This window comes from Myripristis murdjan, chromosome 17 (genome assembly GCF_902150065.1).
Source record: "Myripristis murdjan chromosome 17, fMyrMur1.1, whole genome shotgun sequence".
Lineage (NCBI taxonomy): Eukaryota > Metazoa > Chordata > Actinopteri > Holocentriformes > Holocentridae > Myripristis > Myripristis murdjan.
The window spans coordinates 12,525,255-12,542,905 of NC_043996.1; the positions used below are offsets into that span (position 1 = coordinate 12,525,255).

Here is a 17,651-nt window from a genome sequence, read left to right on the forward strand (position 1 = left end):
AACAATCAAACTGTAATGTAACAGAAGTGTTTTACATAGAGCATGATAAACAGAGGCAGCTGTAGCCAAGCAGTTGCAGAAGCAGGATTGTGACCAGAAGTTGGCTGGGTCGAATCCCTTGACTGACTGTATAGGTGTGAAGCAAGTGCATCTCTAGAAAAGCGCAAGAGTAAGCATTTGTTTTCTCACAGATCTTTTTTTTTTTTTTTAAATTGCTGGCTTGAGTTTGACTTCTCTCAGAGTTGTTTGTAATAAATTTTGCATTTTGCAGTCTTTCAGGCTCTTACAAATCAAGACTTACCAATCAAAATATCATATTGAGACGTTTGTGTTCTCTCACTGTAGTTCTATTTTCACTCCACTTTCAATTTATTTTATTTATAAGTTGTCTTTTCCCACTTTTACTGTGCTGTACATGCCAAATATTTTTCATATCAATTTGTGTGCTTTTTTTTTTTTTTTTTTTTTGAACGGAAAATTGTTGGAAAAGTGTTATTTCTTCTCTTCCTAGTGGGCTTGGGCCAGCCGCGCTCACATCTCCTTCCTCATCCTCTCAGCCGACTCAGTGCCAAGCTGGCAGTAGGTTCACTTAGACCTTAGCTCTAAATTTTTTATAAATAAAAAGGACAGATGGAAAACTAAAATTAAAATTTCTACAGAGAGCAATTACTCAAATTCAAAGACAGAATAAATTTATATTGAACAATGTGAGGGACAGCGGAAATGGCTTGCGGCATATTAACAAGTTTCAAAATTCTATTGAATCCCTTTTGCTCAAGTGAGTCAATATTTACTGCCAGACAGAAGAAAACAGAATTTTAATGATCAGCTGGGAAGACGTTTCATTTGTCTGAAGCATGACAAATATAAAAGTCTGACAATGACTGAACAAAGAACATGAACAGAACACAAAACTAAAGGTAAGAGTGAGGGGATTGTCACATCTCAAAGCTTTAAGCTGCCTGTGGCTACAGAAAAGAACATCCACCCTCCTTACAGGAGAGTTTGGCAGTCAGTGAAAGGGAGTGGAGATTTTGTGAGAGTTTTTCCATGTCAAACAGAACCTGAGAGGGTGGCGTTCACCCCGATTGTCCTTGAGCTCTGCTCTTTTTGCCTGCTCATCAGGTCCTGCAGGCTGGAGACAGACAAGGATTCGGTCTTGTCCATCTGGGGTGCCTGAAGCGACTCCACCACCACATAACTGGGCTTGGGACGCCTGCGTCTTAACGCCCGTTTCTCGGCCCTGGTCTTGGGTGGCGGGAGGCCGTCGCAGAATCGGGTGCAGGCTGTGGCAATGCCACAGAAGGAAGGGTCATCCGAGTGAGAGGAGCCCTCGGAGCTACCTTCTGAGGGCGAGTCTCTAAATGACGGCTGAAGTAACCTTCTTGAAGAGGATGTGGGGTTTGTGATGAGAGGCACACCGTTACATAGAATGGCTCCATTAGCCAGATCTGAAGCAGTGTGAAGAGAGGGTTTCAGAGTCTCTATTTTCTCACTGTGTTTTAATCTTACTGCGTCTCCTCTGCATGGGGGATGGTTGGGTGAGAAAGACAAAGAGAAGTAGGAGACTCATTTAATATGAATGTTCTCTAGCTGCTATTAAATTATAACCTATATTAAATTTACTTATTTAAGACAATGAACATATTCTGCAATGCAAAAAAAGAAAAAAAAAAATCACTTTTACACACCTTTCTATTAGCAGGAGAAAGCCTCTGTGCCTCTTCTGTGTGCAGCATTTCTGGACCTGTGAGCCCGAAAATGAGAAACATTTATACCAGGCCAACCAAGGGTTAAGATCAGGACTCATGAGCCTTCACAATATATGATTTCACACAGGTTACAGGCAGGTTACACGGATTACTATCCCTCTGGCACTGATGTGCTACGACAGTTAAAAATGTACTTGCCTTCGGTGGTAGCCAACTGGAATGACTCAGAGTTCAGCAGCGGATAGGACGCTCTCCTCTTCAAGCCCGTGTCATCACAGGAAGGGAACTGCCTGCTGAGAAAATTGCAATGTTAAATAAAAAGAACACATGTCACATTTGTTTGAGTACGATTTACCCTCTGTGATCTCTTAAGACTCCATCTGCTGTTTTTGATAAATAATTCTATCAATAAACCGGCTTAAGAAGTAAGAGCCATTAACAGTACTATAACCTCTGCTCATTAGCTGTAATACCCCATTTGGCTCAGTTAGTCATTTCTTATTTAAATATGCACTCTCCACTACAGCGTTTACTTTGGTGGTTTAGATGCATCTTTCTCCTTTTAGTGTTGTTTTTTTTTAAGATACTTATGCATCTGATTATGTTTTTCAGTGGAAACTAACACTGCAGTTGCCTTGCTACCTTTCAGGACAGCAGTAGCTGTAGCTCTTGGGTAAGGTTGGCTCAGGTTCTGTAGCTGGTGGCGAAGTGGAGATACGGCAACGGTTGGCACACAGCAGCAGTCCAAGGAGGAGACACAACACCAGAGACAGCAGCAGGTAAGTCTGCCTGTCTGACACCTACGGGACAGGCCACTCATTATCAACAGCTTGTTCGCAAAATGGCAGCAATGCATGATGTGACAAAAGGATGGACAGAATGACTGCAGGAAACAGAGCGTATAACCTGAAATAACACTGATACACAATCTTTCTAGTACCCCAAGTAATGCAGAAGAGATAACATTGTGACACTTATTGTTTAAGACATTTCTGTGAGCTAGCTCAAAAAGACAATCAGTAAAGCATCAACGCAAGAACTACACTAAAAGATGTTTTTCAAATGATGTGTCCAGGACCAAGGTCGTTTCTGGTGGGCAAGAGTACTCGTGCATCTTAATGAACCATGTTCCAAAGGTGATGGGACTAATTTACTCAGTCTGGATTTGGAGCTGGAACCCCCTGATTACAGATGAAGGCTTTGTCCCTGGAGAGTTGTATCTAACCTCATTCTGCAGCTGGCTGACCCTGACAGACAGGTTGAGAACCAGCTGAGTCCAGTTCTCAGCTGGCCCTGGAGCACTGGATGGACGCTGTCTGACGCTGGTCTATGAGGGAAAAGGACAATAAATCGGGTGGGCCAGCACAGCACACAAGGAGAACAAAACACATAAAAGCATATTTGATATGTTGAGGGATTATCAGTTCAGTGGGACATTGATATCCAACCACCGGTCAAATGCCATGCCACTATAACTGGCACACAATTATCCACTGTGCAACTTACAATACAGTAGCCTACTGATCTGATGCTGTTGGTAAAACTGTCTATTATTTATTGGTTAGTTTGTTCCTGTATATGTGTGCGTGTGTGCATGCGTGTGTGGACTGCCACAGCAGGTAATGTCATTTTGTCACAAAGTGCTTCCAGACAACTGCTGTTTTACTGGCAGGCCTACATATTTGTTATGTAAGGTCTGATGTTTGTGCTGGTTGCGTGATTTAGGTCTGTGGGGTTTTTTACATTTTCTATCTTTTTGATGTGAATTTTGACTGGAGGATTATAATGTCTTTGCGAAACCTATTACAAACTTAAATTAAAGTAATAGAAGGTCCAAAATATCTGGACCAACATTTGTGTCACTCCCTCAATTGTGTCAATCCCTCACTCAACTTACCTGCTCTTCTGCTATCCTGGAGGTGTTTTGAAGTTTAATTATGGTTTTGTTGAAAGCCCTCTGCATTTCCTCCATCTGTTTTCGGTACCTTGAAATAAAACATTAAATTAAGCAGTGCTTGTGACTGCATTAAGGAGTCAACTCAGTTCAAGAGCTCACTTCAGTCGCACTCCCTCTTCCTTACCTTTGACTGAGCTGCTCCAGGTAGCGTCCACTGAGTGACATGTTCATCTCCAGGGCCTTGATGCGGTTGTTGAGTCTCATGAACACAGACTCCTTCTGGCTGGAGCCGTGCACCTGGTTGCCGTTTCCCTGCTCTGTGCCGTTGTGCAGCTCTGCATAGAAGTCTGAGTGGGGTTGTGAGGAGGGGGGAGGGGAAGTTGCAGAGGATGGACGAGGCAGCTGACCATTGCCTGTTGATGATGTGAAGATGATCTCCTCGACAAGATCATCCAATTTTGTTTCTGCAGTGACAGAGTGGCCACCAGAGGGTTCGGTTTCTGCGGTGGTGTCGGTAGCAGACGGAGTTACCTCGACAGTAGTGCTAACATTTTCTGGTGCAGCTGTAGGAGCAGGCTGCTGTTCAAAGGGGCGGGGGTGGTGGGATGGAAAGTTTGATCTGCTGTATCTGTACTTTGGATGGGAATGTCTAACTCTGGTAGGTAAAAATCAGTGTTAGGTTTCTCCTCTGTTGGGGCACTGAGAATTGTCCACTGTCACAGCAACACTGGATTTGTGGAGGTGGGAGGGCTGACAGTGACTGAAGGCTCTATGGCTTTTTTTCAGGCCGACAATCCGGCTCCTTTCTGGTTTTTGCTCCTTGGGTGGCTCTTTAGAGGAAAGCTGTGGTGGCTCCACAATTGGGGTGGAATTGGCAGAGGAAGAGTCAGTGCTGCTGGGTTTGGGGAGGGTTTGACGTCTGACTGGGCTCCAGCAGCGGCAGGTGGCTCATACCTGGACTCTTTCTGAGCTTCTGTTTGGGTCCCCTGAAGGATGTGGTTCCTCTGATGGGCCTGGCACCCCTCTCCCCTTGCACAGGAAGCTGTTCTTTTTCCTGGGGCTGATGAATCTCATTGTGGTGCTGCTGAGGTTCTGGGCAGATGGAAGGGGAGACGGGTAGCTGCCATGCGGGTGTATGAATTTGGGGAGGAATCGTTTGCTCTCTCTCCATGGTTTGGCATTTTCTCTTTTTGGACAGCATGACAGAACACTGCCGCTGGAAATACTCTTGGAAGGAAGCCCAGCAAGAACAAGAGGGAGCAAGGGGGGATGATGAAAATGATGGAATTATTACACAATAGTCTAAACTTTCTTGCTGTCGCTCATGCTGCTCCTTTTCCCCCTTTTCCCCCTTCTCTTCCTCTGTCTCTTCTTCTTTGTCCAGTAGGATGATGGTAGAACTGATGGGTTCTTCCTCATCTTCCTGCAGAGAAGTGATGATCTTTTCCTCCACTGGGGGGAGCTCTACATTGGTAGCATCAGTGGTTACTGTGTGTGGACCAGAGGCCTCTTGTGATTGGCTTTCACTTGCAGGGATATCAGGGTCGAGAAAGGTCTCCAACTCTTCAGGATCAGGACTGGAAAAGAAGGAAGACGTTAATTAGATGTCAAATTTACCAAATTAGGGAAAACATGCTGCAGAGTTTTCTAGTATCAGCATTTCACACCATTATACCACTATTAACATGCAGAAAAATCAAATTAACATATAATTATTGTTGTGATCATTTATCAGTTTGCATGCAAATTACACTTGCCACTGATTTCAATGGAAAAAATGACTTTATACATTTTATGCATAAAGAAGTGAAATTTTGTTGCTTGTATGTGAGAGTAGGCTTGTGTCCCAGCAAGATGCATCCTATGAGAAATAAGTTGTGTAGTTTCAGTTTGTCCTGCTCAAAAGCAATGGAACTTTTGTGAAAAAATAAAAAATAGAGAACATCTGTGATTACTAAACAACAGTAGAATGTGAGGTGGTAACGTTACCTCAAGCTTACAGTACAGTCACCTACACTGACAACTGGTCCGTGAACAAAGTAGCCCCAAATATCTGGCTGTTTAAAAATATGTTTTTACTTGCATGCAAACGTATATGGCATTTCCTTTAGCTGCTTCATAATAAAAGCCTCCCACTTGTTCACCGGTAGCTTTATGAAATTTAATGTGAAACAGCAGCCATTGCATTCAGCAGATATGAGCCAATGTATGATTTTGGTAGTATGTCCTATTATACACAGATGTGTGTGCCTTAGTGCACGCGCACACACACAGAAACACATACAAACACACACACATGAACGAACAATAAATATGTATGTAACAACCTGTTTGCTAATAAACTCTGTGTCCCTTGAACAGTTTTCACTGTGCTCCAAAATTTCTTTCTGTGCTCCTAAATTTTCTTCATTTAAGTGCACATGTAATTATTTTGGGAAAAAAATAGTGTGGAGACCTGCCAATAAGCACATTTACAGTACTGTTACTACAAGAGTAGAGTGATGTTATAAAAGTGTTGGCTGGTACTCACACTGGGGCAAGGTCTGTAGTGGTAGTCTGAGTGGTGGTTTCAAGTTGGGATGATAGTTCGGTCATGTTCAATTCCTGGGATGAAAGGTTTCCTTCAAAATATAAATGGAAACATAACATCAATAGTGACAGCACAAACTACTGCAAAAGTTGAGATCATCAAATTATTTTGACAGGGTAACAACGTGCACATCAGAGGACATCAACTTTTGGATTTCAGGGTAATTTTTCCTTTTATCTTTGCAAAAACAGAACAGCGCTGGCATTTCCATCACAAAACTGATGATGTGAGATGAAACTGTTTGTTAAAGTGAGTGGACAGGGTGGTTCAAATGACTGCATGATGAGTTAGCCATACCTTGCACCTCTGGGCCTCCCCCAAGAACATTGACGGCAATATTATTTACCATGTTCAGAATGACATCTAAAAAGAGGAAAAAAAAACACCAGTGAAACTTAATACACAGTAATCCAGGCTCGGGATCATAATAGTGATCTAAATACACCAAGCATCTACGTTTGCCAGACTTACCTTTAGCTGATCCAATCAGATTGTTGGAAGACTTGACTTCACCTGGCACGGACCCAGGAGGATAAACTGTAAGGAGCAGAGACTTCATTATTGCAATCTATTAATGTAATAATACAAATTAATATCAAACCGATAAATGTTAAAAAAAAAAAAAAAAAAAAAAAAAAACACACACATTTGTAAATCATCTCTACTTTTATGAGACTACAAGAAGCCCCTGCCTAAATCCAGTTTTTAAATCTGTATATAAACTGATGAAAACATTACTGGGACAGGTCTGTCATATTAACAAAACCCATTAATGGATTCAGCTGAATAAAGAAATTATGCTGCAATGAAAGTAACTACCACATTATAAGATTTCAACTGATCGTAAGTTGAGACTGCTAGTTATTATTTAAGCTATTAAACATTTGATGCTCTCACCTAAGTCGTCATCCTGATCATCTGGTCTCTCAGATGGATCTGCTATCTCCTCATACTCCTCCACCATGCTGGTCCCAAACACCCTGGAGAAAAAAAGTACATCAAAGACACTCAATGAACATGCTCATGCAGTGAAATGTAACCGATATTATCTATCAACTAAAAAGGAAGATCCCTAATAGCACTTCAAAAGGTTTTATTTCTGAAAAACCTTACATGGTCACTAGGGGGCAGACAGAGCTACATTAATAGCCCTGCAGCATATATGTTAAATGAAATGTCTTCACTCTAGCAGGTCCATCCTCCTCTGCATACAGATTTTTTAACACAAATATCAAACTGATGTTAGACTAAGGCACCAATTTTCTAACAAGTTTCTAAAAATAGCTGTTCAGAGGGGTCTGGTGGTCTGCACAGGTAGTATCACTATACTGTGGTAAAATATGTTGCACAAAAATTACCGACACTTCTGCCTTGCCCTACTTCAAGCCAGTTTTGCTTCTATGTTTTGAAGACGTGCCAGTTTCAACAGAACAGTCGGTTCCTTATGCATTAGTTCTCCTTGGGCCAAGTGAGTGTTTTATGGTTGGGCGAGGGGCAAGTGTACACTAAATCATTACAAGTGCTTCCAAAGATTTGACACTTCCTATCACAAGTTGAGCTCATGCAATGTACAACAAGCTAGAACTTGGAAAACACCAGAATTTCAACATATCTGGCTGACTACATATGATTTGTAGAATAAAAAAAAAAAAAAACATGATAAACAAACAAACAAACACCAAACAATTCATACATATATGACTCCAGAGCATAATACAAGAAATTGTCACTTTTAAACACTCATTTAAAATGTCATCTTCCATGGAAGACTAAACAACAATAATCCGACTTACATATGAAAATAAAGCTAAATCCAAATCCAAAGATCTACATGACACTTAATTTTGCTCTTACTGGCAAGTTTTCAATTTGTTCTTCAGTAAGACTTTCATTTCCTTTTTGATGAACGAACAACCCCTGCTCTGGAGGAAGCCTGTCATGTTTTACGCAGTCTTAACACTATGTCATAAAAGCTTTACATTTTCATAATTTCAGCCACTTTATTTATGCTCACCTTATGAGACTGAGGGGACAGAAATGTTCTGAACCAAAGTGAGAGACCAGCTCCACCTAAAAAAAAGATATATATATATGGAAATGTTTTACATGTTGCAACAGCCAGCCTGTGGTTAGTATTATGCTCCAAGCCATTCACCACTCTCAGCAACATTGTATTCTATGCAAAGTGCAAAGCAATGATTTTGTTTTGTAGAAAAATCAACACAATATAAAAGATGATATTGAATTTTAAGACAGTATCTTGGCAGTTTGTTATTGTGTGAGAGCAGTTTGAAGCTGTGAGTGGATCACCTCAGTTATAGGTCACAATAACTGACATAATATTAAAGTGAATAGGTTAAGAGTTGTTATTTCATGACTAAAAAATGATTATGATAGAATATGATTGCCCTGCAAAACTTTATTTTAAAGGACTATTTCTTGGGCCTGATTCTGTTGAAGCATATTCACCCCACTCAAGAAACAAAGACAAAACACATTCCCCTCCACCTTCTCTATCCAACTTAGTCCACCACAGACCTCTACAAGAAAAACAGGCTAACCTTTATGTACTTCGTGAACATCTGAAGCAGGAGAGACAGAAAAGAGAAGAATAAAATAAGAAGATGTAAACATGCATTCAACACAGGACAAAGAATGTGTGTTGTTTTGACTTGAGACACATTAAAGACAGAGTGCCAGCAAGTGCCTTTGTCTCTCAGACTGAGCTAAGATGAAGGCTGTAATATCACACACATTCTGTCCAAATGTGCTATTCATATTTAAGGGACTTATCCAGAAGTGACCTATATGTCAGCAACTGCATAATGTTGTTTCCATTGGTCTATACCAACAAAAAATTATAGTAAGAAAGCAAAATATTATGTGCAGAGGTCATAGACCCAAATACATTTACTTCATTTCACTGACTAAATAAATAATCTTCCAAAACAAAGTGCCAGAGAAAGAAACAGAGTAAAGCAAAGGCGTTTTATTGCCTATTCAGAACTCTGACACAAACGACCGTGAATTATCTGAATATTCAGGCCTCTGGTACCCTAAAACATTACAGTGATTGCTCCAGGCTACATGAATATAATACAATGAAGGAACTGATGAGGTGGTACTGAAGGGAGTTATGTTCACCTTAACATATTTGGCGTACAGATGCTCGTCCCAATGGGAAGCTCTGGACTGTGCGTTCATCCCGGGCATGAAAGGTCCCCAGCTTCAGCCACTTGTTTGTTGGATATCTGAGAAAACAGATTCATCCATCATAAAAAAAAAAAAAAAAAAAAAAATTCAGTAACAAGGTTATTTGAGAACTAAAGATTAGGGTTCTGTATCAAATTCTGGTGCCCACTATTGAATCAAGCCCTGCTTAGAATAGATCATTTTCTGTCTAACACACATTAAAATAGAATCATGCTCAAATTAATTTTTCAACTTATAAAAATGACCTTGGATAAGTAGAAAGTTAGACATCTCTTTGTAAGATATAAATAGATACTAAACATCAGTACAGTAATGACTGCTGATTCCAAGGCCTGATGATGTGATGACATAATTTTTTTCTAAACAATATCAAAACAGTAGCTGCAGTGCAAACCTATCGCTGATGGAGACCAAAAAGTCTTTGGGAGTGGAAGAGAAGAGCTCAAAGTTTGCAATGTCCAGTTGCTTCACTTGGATGGGCTCACAGAGCTCAATGATAAACCTGAGAGCCAGAGCCAGAGCGAGAGAGAGAGGTATGTAAAGAATTCACATTTAGTAAGCAGTGAAAGGAATTATTTATGTTGTATTTGTAAAAGAGAGAGAATCAGATTTTTTCATGCAAATATGTATAAAAAACACAGAACACATACCAGATTTTATTGCTACAGGGGTTTAGCATGTATAAGTCCATATTTTCCTTCAATATGGCTGAAGTGCTCTGTGTGGGAAAAAATAATATATGAACCAGTATCCACCTGTACTCATGACAATAAATCAACAGAATATGAAAGATATTGTATTGATGGCTAAGTAGAAAATATAGCATCATAAATACCTTAGCCTCTGGGTTAGCACCAGGATCTTAGCTCCACACTCACAGAGGCATAGTTGTGAAGTTCTTCTGCACTTTCTTCACGGATGAGAGCCTCCCTTGGTAGAGGTGTGAGTCGCCTGAGCTAAAGAACAGAAAACACAACACAGAAAATTCTTGGGGACTTTCAAAGTCTGGACTTTAAAGGATCCCCAAAAAGATGTTCAGTTTAAACTGATTAACTGTCCTGCAGGTTAAAATAAAGTAAGTGCATGACATATAAACAGAATTTGATTTGATTGTGCTCGCTAAGCTTAACATAGCATTATGAACAGGAACAAAATGCTTTCCTTGGAGAGATGCACCACTGCCAATGACAGTAATAGGATTAATAAGCTCATAAAAAAGGCAAGCTCAATTATTGGGCTTAACATGAACTCCTTAGAGGCTGCAGAAGTTCATTCTGTAAACAAAAGTGGATGGTGCAGGTCTTTTGTCTCTCCTGTTGTAAAGGTTTTAATGAACAGAGCTAATCCATGCATTAAGGTCTTGTTTGTAGGGTTTTTTTGTGTTTTGTCTTCATGAAGTAGCTGTTTATCTTACAGGCAGTTTATCTTTTCAGTGGCGGTAAATTAATTCTCCAATGTGGATAAATAAAGGTAATCAATCAGTCAGTCAAAATATAATCTTACTCTTCTCTTTCTCCACCTCCATCATCTTCCTCTTCCACTCATCAAAGGTGGGGATGTCCTCAGGGTCTTTGTTGCTCCCACTGGAATCTGTGACGGAGGAGCTCAAATCCTGTCAACAATAACAAGAATTCTCTTCTAGTATGGCAGAGTCAAAAAAGTAAAAAAAATCGTATCTGTGTTCAGGACTGTTAGGTACATACGTCCTCTTTCACCGGGAGTGATCCATTGATCTCCAGACGAGGGGTGCCAGGACCCGGCTGAGGACTCAGTGATGGGTCGGTGTGCGTTTTGGTACCTGAAATGTGAGCATTGGAAGTGTTCTCCAACACCACTGGAGGACTGCAGCAGGGGCAAAAGAGATATTGAGATATTAACCTTCAAATATGCCTGTTAATGTGTCATTGGACAATAAAGGACCGATTACAAAGACAGTTGTAATCAGCAGGGTATCAACAAGGTATAAAAGTTAGTAAAACAAGATGATAACAGTGTCTGTCCTAACAATTAAAAAAGAGCTCCATTTAAAATTATTAACTGTAACTAAGCCTGCTCTTAAAAACCTTATCACAACTGATATTCATGTAAATGCAATTCAGGGAACTGTTATTTTCTCACGGTTTTCATGTTTTCTTACAGGTTTCTTACATGGCTCACTAAATGGGACATCGGATCAACGGCACTCACCTGTCACTATCATACGAGTTAGTCTCTCCTGCTTCACAGTCAGCTGGGGCCAGCTCCACGTCACTGAGCTCAGGTGGAGGAGTTTCTGACGCATGGTCTGAAACACTTAAGAGATACAGTAATCTAGATTTTAGTTTACATTGATTAAAGTTAAAGAAAAACAAAAGCACTTTACATAAGCCTTGAAACAAGTGCTATGGTGATTTTGGCATACATGTTAGGGGTGTCATCTTGGGACTCCACACTGTCTTCAGCTTCAGTAGCAGGGGCAGTGATATGCCCAGAAGATGTGGCTGAGGATTCAGAAGAGGAGGCTGAGTCCTGGTCTTGAGTCATGGAGGCTTCTGGAAGTTGATTTTCTAAGTCTTGCTCAGGCTCTGGCTCTGGCTCTGGTTCTGGTTCTGGTTCTGGCATAACCTTCTCTGGCTCAGGCTCTGCCAATGCATCAGGCTCCACCACTCCAAGGCCTGACAGATATTCAGAGAGATATTGAATTGTCTAGAAATGTGGCAATTAAAACAGTCAATTATTCAGAGCAGGAGTGAACTACCTAAACTCCTAATGCTTCACATCTTCAGGAATGACTGATGAAAAGAAACTGGCAAAGAAAGATTAACATATGTGCAGGTCTAAATCTGTTAGAATACAATCCAATCAGGTCTTTGAGCAATTTGTCAAATGAATCAACCAAGTTTCATATGCCTACAGAGCTGCTATGTCCCAGCACAGAATCCATTTATAGCATATTCCCATCGATGGGAATGGTCTCAGTGCCACATGGAATCACAAATGCCCCAAATCAAAATGTCCATGAAAAACTGTTGAATTCTTACTGATGAATTCTTACTTTTGTAGATTAATTTAAACACACACTGCACACTAACTGCCGCTGTACCTCTGCATCTTGTTCTTGTTTGTCCACTTGTTGTATTATCGGCTCCTCCTTTGCGTGATCATCCTCCACTATCAGCTGCTCATCTTCAGACAGAGACTGGACATGTAACACCCAACTCTCCTCAACCTAGAGAAAAACATTCACATGCACCATGAACAACAGTGAAGGGGCCTGTTCATTTCTAAATTCGCCATGAATTTGCAAAGCCAAGGACAGCATGTCCGTGCTTGGTCCACACATTCAGATGTTGTTGTCTAATTGCTGATATTCTGATTTGCAGCTGGCATCCTGGCAAACCTCCTGCACTAATAGAAACTTAATGGAGTGTATGATGATATACGTGGGTTGGGCATGCAGGAGCCTGTGAGAGCCTGCAAAGTGCAGCAATCAATAGGCAGCTAGCCCTACCTTATGATGATGAGTCTTCTCCCCTGTCTCTTCCTCCGAATTGATGTCCTGTGTGGGCAGGGACCTCTGGGCCTCTTGGTGCGGCTCTGTGCAGTCAACATAGCAACTAAGATGCATATGGGACAAAGAGAGGGACAATCAGAGTCACAAACAGAAGTATTTTCTTTTCAAGTTTTGTGAATATCTGGTAATGAGGCAAGGAAAACAATCCAAGCATCTGGGGCAGAGGCTTCAGTTGGAAGCACATGGCACTCAGAGGGTCTTGAACCAAACAAGCTAAACATTACATTTTAATGCTGAGTCACAAACAGAGGAAGCTGCTGCCCCAATGTCATAGTCTGATGCAATGTGAAAGACCAGGTGGCCTGGACACTGACGTGGACAATTTATCTTATCTATATATGAGTAAGGTAATGCAATCCAAGTCAAATGACACACCCCAAACCAGAGCCAGGTGTGCAGAAAAAAATAGTTTTTTTTATGCATCCGTTTTGGCTACTAAATTATATTTTTTTATATAACACTGCTTGAAATATAAATGTAACCAGTTTACTAAAGAAAATCTGAAAGAGTAACAGAACCATAGTCACCTCTTCTTCATGAGTAATATTCATGTACAGGATATACAAATGAATATTAAATCTCTCTACTTTCATTCTAAAAATGAACAACATACTGCTGTTGGGTGACACTGTGTCATAAAGTGGTCAGTGTCACAGTGACTTTTGTCCAGTCCTGGCAGCTAAACACCAAAATCAGCAGTAAAAAGGCCCTAAACAGTTGCAACAATTCACAACAATCTCACGTTTCTATTGGAGGAAAAGGTTCTTGTGCGTCCAGTTTTCAAAGGCCACAATCAAACACCATCATCATTCGCTTCGTCAACAATCCAGCCATTATCTAGACTTTCTGCTTAGGATTTCACGTCATGTATTTACTTGGCTACTGGGCTGGCTGGTGCAACTCCTTTGTTGATCTGACTTGAAAAGCTAGACTGGTCATAAACACTGAAATGAACAACAGAGTGTTTGTCCTCTAATTGAAAGCCAACAGCCATAATGAACTCCCAAAGGAACAAGAGTGGTTTAAGGCATGGCTTGCATGAATAATTGAATGAATAGTTATGAACACAGGGTTAAAGTAGTAGACTGCACATTCATCATGGTAGGAAATGTTTCATCTAGAAAGTGCAAAAGCAGATATAATTCTATTTTGGTTTACACACATCATTAAGGATTATCCTTAATGATGAAATGGCCACTAAGGTGTCTAGGTATTATTTTCTGATTTACACCGATAGATAATGAAATAAAGCAGGACATGTCTTTATCAAACTGCAGGCGCTGTCCCACACTTTAGAACAGACAGGATTTACCAGCTGTAAAAACATTTCCCTGAAATATGGATGAGATGGTATTAACTGGCACAATAGAGCCTCAGTGTTGCCAAGCAAGGCTCCTCACCCTATTCCTAGACAAAAACAATAAAGTCCCATTGGAATTCAAGGGTGGGACTGCCACTCCATACCAGAGCCCCCTCCCTCTGAGTAGAGAGTAATCTGGATATCAAGCAAAGGGCTGCCAACTATGCAGCCGGGCGAAAGAGATAAACATGTCATACTGGGGCAAAGATCAAGTGTGTGTGTCCATTCAGATCGGTCTATCCTTAAGACATGCCTCTGTCTAACAGATCATTCATAATGTGTGTGTGTCTGTGGTTACACTGAGGAGGAGTGATATCACAAAGCTCAATATATTTTCCTGTGTCTTTCTAGGAACAGGGCAGTTCTTTGAGTCTTTAGTTATTCTGGGCACCATATGACATGATATATCTGGCCAACTTCCCATGACTATATTACAACAAGTCATCTAGTTACAGTTTACTGAAATATACCGCTATGGGATATTCATAGTCTAAGAAGAGAGGCACTTCTCTCTTGACTTTTGAGAGCTAGTCAGTGGCAACAGTGGTGAATGTAGACCAAATCAGCATCACCTGCATAGATCTTATGATCATGTTACATCACCTCTCCCTACTTCTTCCTCTCTTATCCACTAATTCTGCTCCCAGTAGTCAGTGTGGTGTTATGTTTAGTTAAAATCCCTTAAGTATCATGACTGAAGCCCATTATCACCAGCACCACCACATCACCATCTTACATAACATCCCCCTCTCTCCCAGCAGGCTGGACCGTTGTCTGAGGCGCTATCCGGTTTGCTGAGACCCAACAACCTGCAGCTTTCAAGATGACCGACGTGACAGGCCTCTAATCGTGTCAAGAGACGAGGAACAAATCGGCGTAACGTCGGCTAACGTTAGCTCAATGACATTACGGATAAGGAAAATCAACAGCTACTGACAATGTGTAGATTCAGTAGCACCAGACAGGTTGCCTTGGTAAACTAATGTTGAGTTACATTTGGGCTTCCGCGGCTAGTCCCTAGATGAGTTTCATTTCACACATATGACAGCTGTTCGGCCTCACTCTACTATATAAGCATGTTGTAAACTGAATGCTATGGGCTAATTAGTCTTCAATGCGTAGGTGGAGGTACTTGTTCATTTGTTGTGCTATAGCGAGCTAGCTAGCTGCAGCTGAAGCTAACGCGTATCGTTACCAACGCAGCAGCAGTCAGCCAGGTGCCACATCACTGCGTATTAACGTTCGCTAACTAGCTAATGTGATTTAGCTGATGTTAAGGTTAAGTAGACAGCACCTTTGGAGGCACAGCCACCGTGTGTACATAGGATGATGACTGCCTATTAAAACAAACCAGTTTACAGAAGTTGGTAACTTACCACCAGACTAAAGCTACAAACAGCCACACTGACAAAACTCGCCATAACAGTGGTGTCATCATCATCCGCCTCCTGCCGGGACCGACATCTTCGCCGCGGCGTGAGAAATATATTCTTACTCCTGCGAGCGGTCTCTCCGTAACCGTTTATTAGCTGCGTGTTGCATTGATTCACCCGCTGTCTTCTAGTGAACTTAGCAAGCTAATGTCAGCTGTTTCACCGGGTGACGAAGTGTGATGCTTGGCTATCTGTGACACTCAACACACAACCTGCCACCGACTGTTAGACAGCGCGTGTCAGCTTTCCGTCCAATGACAGGGCAGGGTGTCTGTTGCGCAGTTCAAACGGAGCTAGTGTTGGGATGGCGCGTTTTTGACCTTCTGGTTGCCCGCATGGGTGGAGCTTCGCTGCTTGAGTTTTGGAGCGGCCTGAAGCTTCGTGCTGCCTTCAAATGCTGTCAGAAATAGCGTAACTATGAGATGAACGCACGGAATTTTTTTGGAAAAATAATGAAACTTGTGCATGGTGTGCACGGTACACACGACTGGGAAAGTTCAGGATTTGACACAGTAGCCACAAACCGAGGCGATGTTTAGTTTGTGAAGAGCATGGACGCCTTGGAAAAAGCAGGCATAAGTGTTACGTATCTAACTTATAGCTAGTTAACTGATTAGATTGTACAAGGCACATTTTGCCGCTGCAGCAAAAATAAACTATTTTATTTCTGAGGTGAGAGAATAGATTATGTTACAGTTGCTGTTTCCTTACAAAACCACACGAATGCACAAAAAGTCGCATAACGTCCGGAATGGAAATTCTGTAATTCACCAGGAGTAATTGAAGGCGTCATCGCAGCTGTGGCACTCATCAATTTGATCTCGCAGCAAATACGGTCCTTGATGTTCAATTAACTTTAGAATAGTGACATATAATTCATATCGACTCTATAGTTATTACGAAACTGTCAAATATCTTAACAGACAAGTGAATCATGTACAGTGTTGTGTGGGCTGCACCAAGAACTGCATTCACACGTTTATATTAGTCCAAGTGTCAAATAACTTGTAGGACAGATATAGCTTTGAGTACATTTAGAGCAGGAAATTCAGTCAGAGAGTCCTATTGTGGACTTCAAGGTGAGTTCACCTAACTTTCTTTAAGCCAGCACAGAGCTCTGTTTTTTGAGTTTTGCTAAATTAACACCTAACACATGGCCCTATTATGTTTAATAATAGGCCTTAACGGTCTCTTCGCGTAAAGCAGGCTTTGAGTCTCTTGCTCCTGGGCAAATTTCATACTGACAAGTCCGGAGAGGCTAGTGCCAGTTTCTAATTATCTCCTTTCTTGTTTTAAATTAAGGTTTCGTTGACTCCCCAATTAAATCATCTGTAACACGAGGACAATTAAAACATCTCTAACTAAACCAAAAGCTGTCAACTCTATATTGATCATAAGGGCAAATTGTTAAGATAATACACTATAATTTATAATTTCATCCGCACACTTTTTTTCCTGTTGTATTTTTTTTACTATTTTGTTGAGATCTATTTATTTAGCATATCCAGAGAAAGTAAAGACATATTTGATTTGAACTTCGGTGCTTTCTATGTGTCCTGCACCTGAATGATATGTGTGCAATTCATTTAACAAGTAGCCATGAAAAGGGTTATTAGCGCCATCTTCTGGCAAAAACAAGGTACTACGCCCCTTATAACTAAAAATTAGGTCACCACAGGGTTTGATATTATAATGTAAGGACCTATAAATTGCTTCAGTGATACTTTTTCCCACATGTATAGCTGCATGATGTTATATGATGTTTTATTTATTTATTTGTATCCCATCGTTCTTTTTATGGGAGTGTGATGGACAGCTCACCCATCCACAATGCATGTATGCTTGGTAAACATACTGAAGCCTTGGTGTAATATTGTGAAAAGACCCTTGTTT

General features: G+C 41.0%; 1 protein-coding gene across 1 annotated transcript; it reads right to left on the reverse strand.

Moving 5' to 3' along the window:
* Nucleotides 1-447: 447 nt before the first annotated feature.
* On the reverse strand, nt 448-16,012 carry LOC115374838 (SUN domain-containing ossification factor). Its single transcript, XM_074933736.1, is given in 28 exon segments — nt 448-1,522; nt 1,692-1,814; nt 1,907-2,005; nt 2,355-2,512; nt 2,938-2,998; nt 3,000-3,040; nt 3,610-3,697; nt 3,794-4,275; nt 4,499-5,186; nt 6,140-6,230; nt 6,497-6,562; nt 6,671-6,736; nt 7,097-7,179; nt 8,214-8,269; nt 8,761-8,781; nt 9,344-9,373; nt 9,375-9,450; nt 9,807-9,914; nt 10,063-10,130; nt 10,248-10,267; nt 10,270-10,368; nt 10,916-11,024; nt 11,116-11,254; nt 11,600-11,704; nt 11,814-12,066; nt 12,495-12,620; nt 12,903-13,008; nt 15,702-16,012. Coding segments are annotated over 25 exon segments (3,546 nt in total). The 5' UTR covers nt 12,014-12,066; nt 12,495-12,620; nt 12,903-13,008; nt 15,702-16,012; the 3' UTR covers nt 448-1,053.
* Nucleotides 16,013-17,651: the final 1,639 nt, after the last annotated feature.